Source organism: Maylandia zebra, linkage group LG7 (genome assembly GCF_041146795.1).
Source record: "Maylandia zebra isolate NMK-2024a linkage group LG7, Mzebra_GT3a, whole genome shotgun sequence".
Taxonomy (NCBI): Eukaryota; Metazoa; Chordata; class Actinopteri; order Cichliformes; family Cichlidae; genus Maylandia; species Maylandia zebra.
The window spans coordinates 40,934,921-40,948,845 of record NC_135173.1 but is presented as its reverse complement, the minus strand read 5'-3'; the positions used below and the strand labels follow the sequence as shown (position 1 = coordinate 40,948,845).

Below are 13,925 nucleotides of genomic sequence, written 5' to 3'. Positions count from 1 at the left end.
AACCGGGTCAGAAGCTGGTTATGTTCCAAGTCATTGTTAAAAATTGACCGGAAGTGCTTCGTTTTCACAAAACCTTTTATTTACATTATGCTGTAAGTGTGATATAGAGTCTCTGCCAAAGAAATTCTGTACGTATGCAACCTGCTGAGCCTCATTTCACAAACAGCTCCAAATGAAGCACAGCAGCACAAGCTGTGTGCCTGACATAGTCACCAGAATTTGTATTCGGCTGCAGAAGTTTTTCTTAAATGTTTTGTCCTTAAATGCTGCAAGGTGTTCGTACAACACTAAAATTAAAGCTACTAGAACACAAATTGATTAACCCTACTATTTGTAATCTGTATTTTACTAAAAAACCCAAACTAAAGGAGTCTCCATGCATGAAAAGGAGCAGTGTTTTCATGATTCTTTTATTTGAAAGAAAATAGATCATTCTCTTTACACAAAGACCTTCAGTACAAGTACCCTGACTGATGACACAAAAGATACACAAAAAAGTAGCATATATGACAAATAAAATGACAAAACACAGCACTCACAAGTGGATTTCAAAGAACCACATCGCATATCACACACACATCAACACAGCTGAGATGAGAAGAATAAAAATTCCTGTTTCTGTACACACACACACACACACACACACACACACACACACACACACACACACACACATCAGTTTGCACTCATAATAGTGTTTTTTTTAATATGTAAACTGGTGTTTGATAGCTTAACACAAAACCAGCCAAAAAAAACAAGCTCCTGGCAGAACATCAAATAAAGTACATTAAAAAAAAAAAAAAAAAAAAGCCTTTTGATACAAAATACGACTTAATACTATAGCATAGAAAGTTGCCTATATTACACAAGAACATACTGAAGTGCATTTTGATGTAGTCTGCATGGTTATTATGTTGCTGTCACTTACACAGTTTTGCATCACCACCAGAGTCAAAGTGTGCACATCACAAAATGCTTAGCACTGAATAACACGTGGTTGATAAAAGCACCGTGTCAATGCACGCTGGAATAATGTTGCTGATGTACTGCCTCGTATTATGAGCTTCCATTACACAAAGATAACAAATGACAGTGCAAAGTGGGAGCTAATGGAGTGGATGTGGTGCAGGTTCTGCTCGAGGTGTTAGCATTAAAACTGAGGCATCCAACAAGACAAGCAGCAACACCACTTTTAAAAGCAGCTGTTAGCCCGTTATTTATAACGCAAATCGATGCAAGTCAGTCCTTTCCTTTGAGATTTCAAATCTCTGTGGTCCTCAGCAAGGACATCTGCAGGCAAGGAGCGTTAATGTAGCTTTGAAACTCATTTAGGTCCACGATGACTTCGTTTAGAGATGAAACCTTCCCTTCAGCGTGTAAGTCAATCCACAATATGAGGCCAGTGTGGCAACCGCTGGAGGTATAAACCCAGTCTGCAGACCTCTGGCCAGTCGTCTGATATTCTCTGAGCGCCTTGGACAGAGCTGATTTTACAGAAGCAGCACAGCTGATCCAGGCTCTTCTTGAGAATCATTGGCTTCATAAATGATTTAAATCCATGAAGACTTGTTGGAAAAGAGGTTACAATAATAACATAAAATGGGCTTCTTTGGCACTGGATGAATTTTATGGAATGAGTTCTGTGGAGTGCTCCTTGTGATCTCAAAGCCCAAATACAGTAATATAGGCAGGATGTGGTCCCAGCTTGTTTTAAGTCCAACATCTTAACTGTGACCATAAGAATCTTCTGTGTCCATATTATAAAACGGAGAAACCTGTAGCTTTAAGACACCTGATTCAATTTCAGTCTTTAAAGCAGAGATTTCCCTGGCCTTAGGTCCGATTCTCTCGATGGAGAAGCGAAGATCTAAAATACACAAGATAAGTAACCAGTGTTATTACACTCAAAAATTGCCCTTTTTTGCATTAGTACAATGTTTGGGATATGTGGGTGTGTGCACATATGTCTACACCTACCGAAGTGACCTGCGACTGTCTTTCTCCATGTTGTTCTCTGGTCCTTCGCTCTCATATGAAGCCAGATGCAGCTCTGCAACAATAAGATAAACAATAATGGCTTTGTTTGTTTCCTAAAGCTGACAAACTATAGCAAACATTTGTATGATTGACATCTCCAAAACGCAGGGGAGACTGAATACTGACCGTCTTCGGTGAAAATGGGTGTTGTGACAAGGTACTGAAGGATTCGCCGCTCTCTGTCGAATGGACAAACAACCTGACGCCAAACCAGGAACTCGCTCACCTGTTTTGCAAGCTCCCAGAGTTTCTGTGGAGACAGATTGTACAATCGATTATAATGGGCAGATGAAAGAAAAGCATCATTAAGGAAAATGCATTGATCTTTTTAGCCACAAGGGGGAGTCACAACATCACATGTAAAAGCCTGAACTTGTACTGCTACAAATCTGACCGTTTTTAATCCTTTAAACAACATAATCTTCTGAAATGTGTCCTAACCTCAAAGTTGATGTGTCCATTGGGCAGCCTGCTGGCACAGCCTTCATTCAGGAAGTAGATGTCTTTAATGAGGAGACTGAAGAAAGGAATCACAATCTGGAGGAGAAACACACCAGCTCATTTACGTACACATTCACCACCTGGAGCTTTTTATTTTCAGAGTAAATCCCAGGTGCTCTCTCACCTTCTCCTGGCTGCTGTGTGCGGTCTCAGACCTCTGGGTAGCACCGCGGAGTGCAGTGCGGTAGTTACTGAAGTTACTGGATGGGTCCATCTGGTGCTGAATGAGAGCACACACAGGAGACGGCCATCAAACGCAAATCCGTGTAGGCATGAGTTTGCACATGGTGAGGGTTTGAAATCCTGAGCAACTTGAAATCTTAAGTTTACATTACACTACACAGGATTCACTGCTGCATGCCAATTGTCCTTACCTCCAGAATTTCAAACTTGTCCGTGTTGACTTTATTCCAGGTTTTCTTCAGTCTGGCGACAGGACTCATGTTCATCCCAGCTGGACACAGAGAAAGGGTGAGTAAATGCAGAGCACTTACGGGGTCAGATCGAGCCAACGAGCTGTATGTGTGCCGTCAAATACTCACTGATGATGGCCATGAGAGAGTTGAAGTTTCCAATGTTGAAACACTCCTGAGCAACATCGATGAAGAACTCTATGATCCGCGCTCTGTGTTTCTTCTTCATCGGCTTAAATGAAAGAACAAACAGAGCAGGTCAGTACAAATTCAATATATGTACAAAATTATGCACCTTTGGAGTGTAGTAAGAATCTAAGAGTGGTTTGTAGTTCAGCTGTGCATTCAAAGGCGTTCCTTGGTCCAAAACGAATCACAACAACTTACCATACAGATCTCAGTGGCCACAAGATAGCTCAGTCTGTTGAACCAGCTGACGTAAGCTTCCAGGTTGCTAGTTTTACGTTTCCGAAAGAAACCCTGAAACACAAATTATGGCATAATTAAAACAAAGAACAAGTCTAGATCTGAGTGCATTTTTGTCTGTATTTCATTATTTTTGAAAGAAGTTAAACATTTAAAACTGTGAGTCACAGAAAGGACCATTTCGAAATTAAATGAGATCTTAGAACTTAGATCTCTTTCATTTTATGGACCCCTAAAGCTCTGACACCTTCATAAATTCCATCACTCACGTTCAAATGTGAACTTACATTAACCTCCTAAGACCCGAACTCTTCCACAGCATGCATTTTTAATTTCTCTTTGATATTTGGGCTGATTGGAACCCGATGAATGTAAAAACAAAGTATTACCAGATTTTTCCTTCTAAGAAAAATCAGAGCCACATATGAGGATATTCGTTTAAAATTTCGATAGAACACTAGCAGTATATTGTCCTTGTAAGTGGATATCAGGCCCTTGTAGAGCAAAATTTTGTATTTTGGTCTAAATAACCCAAAATGTGATGTCCACATATGTGGATGCCAGGTCCTAGGAGGTTAAATTATATCTGTACTACTTTCAGCTCATCATCTATCATTTTTAGCTAGCAAACGGTCCGCGGCATTTAACCAAAGCTTTTGGCTTATTATTTTAATGTTTGCCCTCTGTTTAAATTTAAGGCATGATTAACATTTGCATTTTATCAATTTCTGTAACTGAAAATTTCAACAGGTTATCCACAGCTTTAACCAACAATCTCTTATACTAGATTTTACCTAGCTATTTAAGTTTCCATTTAGCTAGTAATCTCCACCTTTTAGCATAATCTTAGCGAGCTATATCCAGTGTTTATCTATTATCTTTAGCTAATAATTCAACTCATACGCTAAGCTAGTTATACTGCCATAGCTAACACTTTCCAGCTTTTTCCATGCTTCTAAAGTAATTGGTTACTGTGTATCTGTTTTTCTTTTACTGACAATGTTTATCCACAGATAGCCAACAACTTCAACTACAGACAAACTTAACAATCTTTCAAATATATGTTTTCTATAGATCTTATCTATTTTAATTATCTAATAAAATACCCTTTTGTTATTGAGGTTTCTGCTCAGAGGTAGGTCTGCTCAATTCTTTAATTAGGTTTTAATTTCCGCTTTGTTTTACTTTTTCCTCATATCAGTCAAGCTAATGTTTCCATGTACCTTTTGGCTACTTGTTGGTCTTCTATTAATATTTGTTCCCTGAGATTCAGCATCATCGGCATAATCTTCTTAAGGTTAGCCAATAAATTATTTTATAAATCAGAAATAGAAGGAGACAGACTGCTGCTCCTCTATAATTTCCTTTGCTAATGGATCCTGTTAGCCTTCACACCCACACAACCTCTGGACCTGCACTGAAGCCTGTGACGTGTCTGCTTGTTATTTTCATCTCATTTACATCTACTTTGGTGCCTTTTGTTTTTTTGTTTTTTTATAAGGACACTCTGTGGAGAACTTGTTTCTCAGAGGCCCTTTTATGTAAACAAACATTATAAAAGCTCTGTATAAATAAATTTGACTTGTCCGTGATGATGTAATCTCAGAGATTCATGGCTCTATTAAATGCTTACACAACAGCGACAGCCCACTCCACTCCAAACTTCCCCTTCTACACTTCAGGACCCCTTTCACTGACTCAACTGCTCTTTTATACAAAGTGGGTCTTATATAACTGGCACAGCACTGGTTGGAGCACGGCTACAAACAGTGGGTGAGCACTTGTTCCCAGCAGCAGTGATTGAATACGACCCTTCAGCTCACTTACAGGTCCCTCAGATTCACTTAGACATATGCAAAAGGACTTTTTCATACTGTGTCTGAGCTATGTTAAAAATAACACTGCACAAATTGTTATCTATCTGCCAGTAGATTCTCTGATGTGGTTTCCAAAGCATATTTACTTCAACTGAAGCAGACCACAAATTACACCCAAAGCAGGCCTAGAATATACTTCAAATCAAAACAATAAAAATTGACTCAAAATAACTGCAATCGTCTGCAGTCCTTTGATGCTGATAATTATAAAGAGGTCATGTTACTGTATTTTCAAGCCGTCTTTACACAGTAAAACTGCACGCAGCAAGCCGTAGCTGTTAGATCTATCTGCTAATTGTGACTGGAATGAGATTCATTTATATGACTTTGCACAAGCTCCTCATGTCTCCAGTTTTATCATGTAGAAGTTCAAAAGGAAAAAAGCAAATAATGAAATGAAAAGTAAACCTGAGCCTGCAAGTTCCTGAGTGAGAAGATGGGAATTTTTGTGAGCTGTTTGTCCAAAACTCGATCTAAAACGCTGGAGGTAGAGCTAAGCTAAGCGTTTTTTCATTCAAACTCAATTGTACCTTATGGTTCTCCAGAGGATCCTTCATGGCAAACGTCTGGATGAACTCCTCGGGACCAATAAAACTCAGTCGGTCCTGAGGGCAGAAAACAGAACATAAAAACAATTAAGACAATGACAATAGCATAAGACAGACAATCATAAAAGCTCATTAATATAATCTACAGACGTGCTTTGAAGGAGTGAAAAAAATTTCTCTCTACAGAATCCGATAATAAGCACAGGCACCCAAGTTTTAACGCCAACTTCCTACCAGTTCAATGTGTGTAAGCTGCTGGGCGAGGACGAAGGGATCGTCGCACACGCTCAGTACGTCGCTCCGCTGAGCCGATGCTTGCTTGCTCTTCAAGGAAGCGGGACGCTCCATTGCCACCACATTGAGCGCTGCCACAGCCTCCTCGTATTGGCCGAGGGCAGAGAGGCGTTTGATAAGACGCTGGGTCATCTGCTGCATGGCTCGCCAAGAGTACTGCAGCGTGACACAGACAGCACAAATAATGAAAACTATGACAGGGAGGTGAGAATGAACTTGAGATATTTATGTTGAATTACTGCAAATTCATTGCATGAGAAGTTTTAACTACAGGAGCTCTGAACGCTAACCTCGTCCCCTCGGGCCACGTGAAGCGTCATGTCTTTCAGGCAGCGCATCATCCTCTCGTCCCTGAAGTCGTATGGAAACGTCTCAGTCCACTCGGTCAGCAGCTGCACCAGCTTAGGGGCCACCTCACGGAAACGAATCTGAAAACCATCAGATGGCGCACTAAGTGACACTCAGGCAGGCATGATTTGATTTATCTTATGAGTAAATCTCTCTCTGGTCAATAATCTAAACGGCATGGCCCTCATATCTTTTAAAACACGCAAGAGTAGCCACAGCTCGCTGTTTTTCTAAGAGCATATTCTGCCATTATTTATTTTATCTTTGCAGTTTCTGTTTCCGAGTGTTCCCTTGCCTGGATTTTATTTGCTTGGGCAAAAACAAACAAACAGATAAATACTTTCTCTCAGAAAGAAGCATGTGGGTGAGCGAGCTTGTGGATTTTATAGTGGGTGGAAGGTTGTGTGGGAGCAGAGAGTGAGTGTGACGAGAAGAGAAGCAAATTATAGCCCTGTGTGTGTGTGTTGCCAGCCCACCTTATCCAGCAGGGCATCTCCAGACCGCTGCTGCTCCACACACAGGTGACAAACCCTCGTCATGAGCTCGTAGGGGGGGAGGAAGAGGCGTGAACTCAGCAGGAAAGTGAACACATACGACCTCTGATGAGGAGGAAAGAACAAGAAGAGAAAGGTCAACACAGCCAGGACAGCCGACCTCTTTTCTCAGACTCGTCTATTCTAGACCACTCCGTTTCTCACAAAAAGACCATGTTTCCTGTAACGTACGTCAGGGTAGTAGTCCACTGTGGGAACCAGGTGCTGGATCAGAGCCTCAAGAGATGCAGACACCAAGCTATTGTCATGGTAACACATCTCCCCGTAGCTGGTGGTGACGCCGTGTCCGTAAAACCGCGCTTTCGCCGCAGCTACGTTGTTGTTGTTACGACAGGACTGGTCGCTGCTGCTGCCGCTGCTGCCGCTCGTGTGGCGATGTGCGCGGCCTGGACAGGAAGTGCTGTGCTGGCGAGGGCTGTAAGGCTGCGGCGAGGAGTATGGGTTTTCAGACAGAGCGCAGCTGGTGTAATGATGCTCCTTCGCATTCACAGAGGAGACAGAGGCGCTCCGATAAGCCCCGCTGTGAGGCTGAGGTATGTCGTAGGGGTTCTCTCCAACCGAGTAGGCGCCGTTGTAGATGTTCTCCCTCGCAGGTTTCGGGACAGTGCTGCTCCGGTACGGGCTCGTAGGTTGTTGGTGGTTGGCATTGCTGCTGTAAGGGACGCAGGAGCTGAACTTCCCAGCATATGGCGTTGTTGGAGGCATGATGACCTTTACAAAACATACAAGGAGTAGGTTAGGGTTGAGAAATAAAGATTAACAGACTATTTATATGCAATTTCATGACATGATAATACATTTTCTCAGTCAGCTGAGAAATACATGATGGATAACATGCAATCTTGAATATATGTTTTTCATAATTCACATGAAGATACATCTTCCAGCCAATTTAAAGATTCCCAATAAGCCAGATATGATAAACAGGCAACAGGGAGGGTTTCTTTTTTTTCTTTTTTTTAAAAAGATAATTTAGATTTGCTTCCTGAAACCTCATTCTAAAGCCAATCTTTCTGGAACTGGGTATGAAATATCCCAGGAAAATTAAGAGATGATTGCACAGCCTAAACAGGAAAAGAGCAACAATCAGTAGGTTTCCCCGGGTATCTGAAACAGTGGACGGCACAGGAAGAGGCCCAATAAAAATAAAACATTGCATTTAGTTTGTAGAAACAGAGGCTTTCAAAGTGACACTTTGCATTATTCAAACAAATCCTGACAAGTTATAATACCAGACATGTAGGTGTTGAATGAAGTAGAAAGGCTTCTGTGATTGAATTAAAGCAGATCTTTGTTTTCATTTTCTTTCTCCTTACCCTTACTGCAGTGTCTAAGTCCAATCAACCATCAAAAATTATAACTCCATTGCACAAGCCAGTTTTAAAGAATAATTATGATGCAGTTTCTTTCGTTGATCAGCTAATCCATGATTTCCCAAAGGTTTCCCAACAGTTGTCAACAGACCAATCCTTTTATAGTCAACTTGAAGTCACAAAATCGTGACTAGTGTCTCTTGCAGCGTCTTACTGCGTTAGCCTGCCCGTCTCTCTGGGAAGCCGAGTGTTGTGAAAATACGTTTAAGCAACTCCATCACGCAAAGGAAAGACTTAGGGATGTCTGTGAAAAGAATTATACTTAATCACATAATTTTATCCCTCCTCTGTCTATACTTTCTGGTTCTGAACACAAACATTTCTCCTTTGGAAATTTACAGCTTGGACAAAGTCATTTGTTGGTGAAAATTTCTACAAATCAGCTTATACTCACAACAACAACCTGCCAGATGACACAACAGCAGTGATCCCCCCGCCCTTTGTCTTAATGGTTAATATAATTGGATTTGAGTTGGGTAAGCTGATCCCAGATCACCACCGAGGCGTGCTTTAACTCTGGAGCCATCTTTATCCTGCTACTGTTGTCTGTCTTGGCACCACATGCCAGCATAAGCGAGCCACACACAGTTACATATGAGCAATGCACATATACTGTGCCAGAAACAAAACCCTGCAGGAATCCAGCAGACTTTTGTTTGTCCATCACAGTGCCGACAGAGGAGTGTCTGCCTGAGCCAACATCTTACGCACACACACACCCTTGTCCACAATGGCGCCTAGCCCCATGCCGGTATAATCCAAACACACACACAAACAAATGATGGCTTGAACGATGCGCACACACACACACACACACACACACACACACACACACACACACACACACACGCACACATATACCACAGCGTTTGGCATGTTGCCAGTGTAAGCCAGTCCAGTGCCAAACCATCTTTTGAACTCTGTGATCTCAGCCTGCTGTTCTTCTTCTAACTTAGTTAGAGATTACGGTGTCTTTACCTTCCTCGAATTACAAACGCAATCTGGAAAAGCATGGCTGCGGTGGTGAAGTTGAGATAAGAGTCCTCTGAGTAATATTTACTCCAGTGTAGATGCCTTTTGTCCTTCTGTTTGCATTGGAAGGTGACCTTGTGCAAAGGGGGAAAACTAAGAAATTGGAAAACAATCCTGTGTTTTTCCACACGGACTTCCTGAAAAGTTGACCCTTTGAATAGTTGCGGTTTCCCCGCTGCTGCACTGCAATTGCACTCTTTCTAAATCATAGGTTGGACTCTCCGTGAATGACTTAATGACGGCATTGGGAGTATAATTTCATATTAAAAGCATTGTTTATATTCTCTTGTTTGTAAACTTTGAAGATTGCAGGCTTAAGAAGCAGACTGATGTGATTATAATAATACAGGAAAAAGCAAAAAATGTACAGTGATGTAAGAACATTTTTACCAAGAAAACCACTTTTGTACTAGACCGTTAAAAATCCTAAGGGCTTGCACGTCTGTGCATTTTCTTACCAGCTGGCATCGAAACAAGACTGCAGCGCCCATTGGCTAAAATGTCATGAAATGGTTAAAACAAATTGAACTTTTGATGGTGCAGCAGGAAAATCTCATCCACTAATGGATTTACACCAATAAAACGTGCTCGTGCTGCATCAACAAGACAAGCCAATTCGGCGGATTTAAAAAGGTCTTCTGTACATGAAAGCTGCCCATGTCTGGCTTTTAATGAATCTGAAGGCGTTGTCAGAATACTTTTTTCTAAAACCATTTAATGTGGTTTTAAAGAGTACACCTAGCAATGCTGTGCCCTACAGGAGGAGGGGGACGGGGCAGGGGAGGAGGTCTTCAACAATAGAAGCATTATCTATCCTGTCATGGCATTAACAACCACACAAAGACCCACAGGAAGAGATCAGAGCAGATCCCAGCAGATCAGACACACACAGCAGCTTTCACACACTCTGGTCTCCGCTGTCAGGTTATACGACGCCCAGCCTCTGCGTGAGCCGAGCCTGGGATCATTTTTACATCAGTCAAACCAGAAAAGCAGACTTTACTCATTCTTCTCTAAGGTGGGACCTCTTATTATAGCGAAGTCACAAATAATAATCTGCCAGGCTTAAACAAGGACAAGACTTTTTGTTTATGACTTCAATAAAAGAGCATATTGAAACCCATTTACTGACCTTAGTAGAGATCGCTTTATTCATACAAAATAAAAGCTACAAGATACTGACCTCAGAACAGCCTGGACCAACTGCCTTAGCTTAGATGAGACAGGGGTTTGTTTGACTCCTGCTTTTTAAAAAAAAAAAAAAAAAAAACATCTAATAAAATTCGAAGACTTTAAGCAGCTGGTCAGTAGCAAGAAAACAACAGCCACGTTTTCTAAATTAGCACCTTGTCTTCTGCAAAGTTTATATACCCATAAAGTGTATACCCATAAAAATGGTTTCATGAGAGGAGCAGCGGAGTAAGCTGAAGGCAGAGCCTGCGCCTGATAAGAGGATCCATAAAACTATTTGTGAGAGTGTTAAGATGTCAATGTACTGCAATGCTATCTTACTTCTACTTTGTACCCAATGTACTTTGACACTAATGAGCTACAACAGACAAGGTGGGTGAGTGAGAGAAGCATGACAGTCTGGAGGAAACTCCTGACAGCCGGGATTATCGTTATCAATAATGAGGCCAAAGTTCAGACTGTGCTCATGACACTTATTTGTGGCTTGCGTGTACAAGAGTTAACCTTTTAAAGAGACGCTGTACAATGATGTCACTGATGATTTGTCGATTTACGTGGGAGGACTAGTAACTTCACCTCATAACATAATATCGTAGAAAAATAAGATGGCTCTCTAATGATTTAATGCTTCTTTTAATTTTTTATGATTGAGCACCTCAGAAGTCAGCAAACTGAACCTTTTAAAGATTATAAGACTGGACAGATGTTGAAATAAGTTGAAATAAAATACAAAATGTATTGCTGCAGGTCTCCCCTGCAGCAATACATTCGGTGTGAAGAACATTCTACTGCTCCTCCATGTCAGATTTTAATTTTCAAACAGCCCCATAAATGCAGCATGCCAATGGACCAAGATGCCTTCATGTGTTCTGCGCAGGAAAATTTTTTAAATGTGTTCATGGGGACATGACAAGGACTTAGGATACATCAGTAGTGAAAATCAAGACACATGCAGTGATTTTAAAGGGAGGATAGATCTGTTTTTTGGGTATGAAATAGATTTTCAAATCCCTTTAGGTAAAAATTGTCTGACACATTGACTTTGGGGTTTTTTTCAATTACAGAAAAAGCCTACTTGATGAAATTCTTTATATCTTTGTCCAGATGTTGTTTTGTTCTGCTTGGCCGTCCAAGCATCAGAAGCTCCAACCTATAATGCTTCAGGATTGCATTCTGAGTGCAGGAAAGCAAAGTCACACGTCATCAAAGTACCAACCAAATTGCCAAACCAAAGTAGGAGGAAACAGCCCTAGTGTCCAAACAAATGTGGCGCAAGGAAGTGTGCAGGTCAGGGGAGGCCCACAGCAAAACACCAGAGGCTGGGACCCGGTGCCTGGTTTAAAAATCTGATAGATAGGCAAACAGAGCCAGACAAAAATACCAGACTCAGATCGACAGGAGAGATACGCACAACAGGGCTCAACCACTTATGAGCCTGTTGTCTTCTTTTATTTCCAAACACAATGGATTCAGGGATGCACTTTCATACAAATACACACACCTGTCTCCCGTATCATCTGGTAGGCTAGTACAGTATTAACCTACAGCCAGAAAGGATAAACACTACTACAAAGCTATATTAAACCTAAGCTTGTTTGGGGATGGAGGGGTTGACTTCCAACCTCTGCACAACACACAGATGTCAGCATTTAATTTTAACTTGGAGTAAGTTGACTTTGAGGTAGTTCCAAAGACTCAAATGTTGCTGGCACCCTTCAGACCGCCTCGGTTAATAATTAAATTAGTTTAGCTATTTAATGTGAGATTTATTTAAGCAGCTTCACAAGCTCACAGAGTACTGACATTCTTTTAAGTGCCTGTGGGTTTGTGTAGAAGTGTGTGGAGGCTTTTTCCTTGGCCAGCAGCACACACATTTTTTTTCTGCCATTCTTTCTTCTTTTCCCTACAGACACACTCACACAATCTGTTACACACATATAAACCAGCCCAGCATGCCTGGTTAGCATGATGGGGTTCAGACTGAGTCATAACACACTAAAAGTAAAAGCTGACTGTGAAAAAGTCATGCTGTGCAAGCATGGTCCCATCGCAGGTGCTGGTGAGTAATGCTCGTTTGAGTCTGACAACCAGCCTAATTATATACTCCTATGGGTGGCACAACAACAACAACAACAACAACAACAACAGGTCGGGAGTGAAACTGGGCGTTTAGAGAGAAAATAGTTCATCAGATATAGATCACTTTAAAATATTAGGTGAAGTAAATACGTTTTTAAAATAATAATAAAAAAACTAGGAAACTTTAATCAACTTTTGCGCAAGAAAAGGCATTTCTATAACTCGATTATGCCTATGCGAAAGTTATCTATTTATATTTCAATAGCAAAAATGGTTTTATTATCACAAAATGAATAAATAGTAGTATATCGTTTCTCGAAAAATCCACATAAGCAACACTCCAAACAACTCACCTCTGAAACGGTGCTACTCAGCGTCCAAATACTGTGTCTCTGCCAGTAACCTTTGAGAAAATTAAAAGGAAAAAGGTTTTCCACGCTACTTCGAGTCTTTCTCACGTCGAGGAGACGCTAAACGTGTAACAAACAGGGAAATCTTTTAGCTGCTGTGAGTCCATGCAGTGCTCTTCTCCACTGTCTGTCTCCGCTCTTGCTTCATTGAGTATTTGAACAAGCAAAAGCTCGCAATAACCCACAAAGCCAGACGTATTCAAATGACTTCCACAGAGCCGGGAAAACTGACCAATCAACGCAAGGGGGCGGGTGGCGACTAGGCCCAATCACAGAAAAGGGGTCAAAAAAATCAAAAATCTCCCAAGTTCTGATTGGCTGACTCCCTCTCCATCTAAGTTCTGTCTTTTCGAGTGAAGCCTTGCAGCGAGTGTTTTTGTTGGAGAGCTGAAATATGGAAGGTATACGGTTTCCGTCGGGAATGTGTTAGTGTGTGTGGCTTTATGCTGGTCTTAGTGACTTAAAATATAAGACAAAAAATCCCTGAATAGTGTTTTGTTTGTGTTTCTGTAGGGCTTATATATTTCATGAATTGGATAGTATGTGTTACTCAGAGCACTTGGTTTCACTTTTTCCTACCTGCCAAATGTTGCCATTTATTTCAGCACTGTACGGAAATCTGTGTGGAGTGGTCAGATTGTTTGCCGACATTGGCTCCTGTATTACCAATTCTCTATAGTTTGATACTTTCGATTCTTCATCTGGCATCTTGGAAGCAAAACCAGGGATTTTCCTGCATGGAGGAAAATCTTGGCTCCTCCCTACAGCAAAGGAGGAAAAAAAAATCACTGGCATTGTAACAATATTCTGTTAATTTCATTTTTGTGAACCATAATCAACAT

General features: G+C 41.2%; 1 protein-coding gene across 1 annotated transcript; it reads right to left on the bottom strand.

The window, feature by feature from the left end:
• Positions 1-394: 394 nt before the first annotated feature.
• Positions 395-13,256, bottom strand: LOC101476173 (ras-GEF domain-containing family member 1B-B). Its single transcript, XM_004538343.5, has 14 exons — positions 13,027-13,256; positions 7,170-7,709; positions 6,921-7,043; positions 6,387-6,524; positions 6,037-6,252; positions 5,785-5,859; positions 3,339-3,431; positions 3,081-3,183; positions 2,913-2,992; positions 2,663-2,758; positions 2,479-2,574; positions 2,164-2,287; positions 1,978-2,050; positions 395-1,867 (listed from the first exon to the last, which is right to left on the bottom strand). The coding sequence occupies exons 2-14, from the start codon at positions 7,701-7,703 to the stop codon at positions 1,834-1,836; spliced, it is 1,785 nt and encodes a 594-aa protein (XP_004538400.1). The 5' UTR covers positions 7,704-7,709; positions 13,027-13,256; the 3' UTR covers positions 395-1,833.
• Positions 13,257-13,925: the final 669 nt, after the last annotated feature.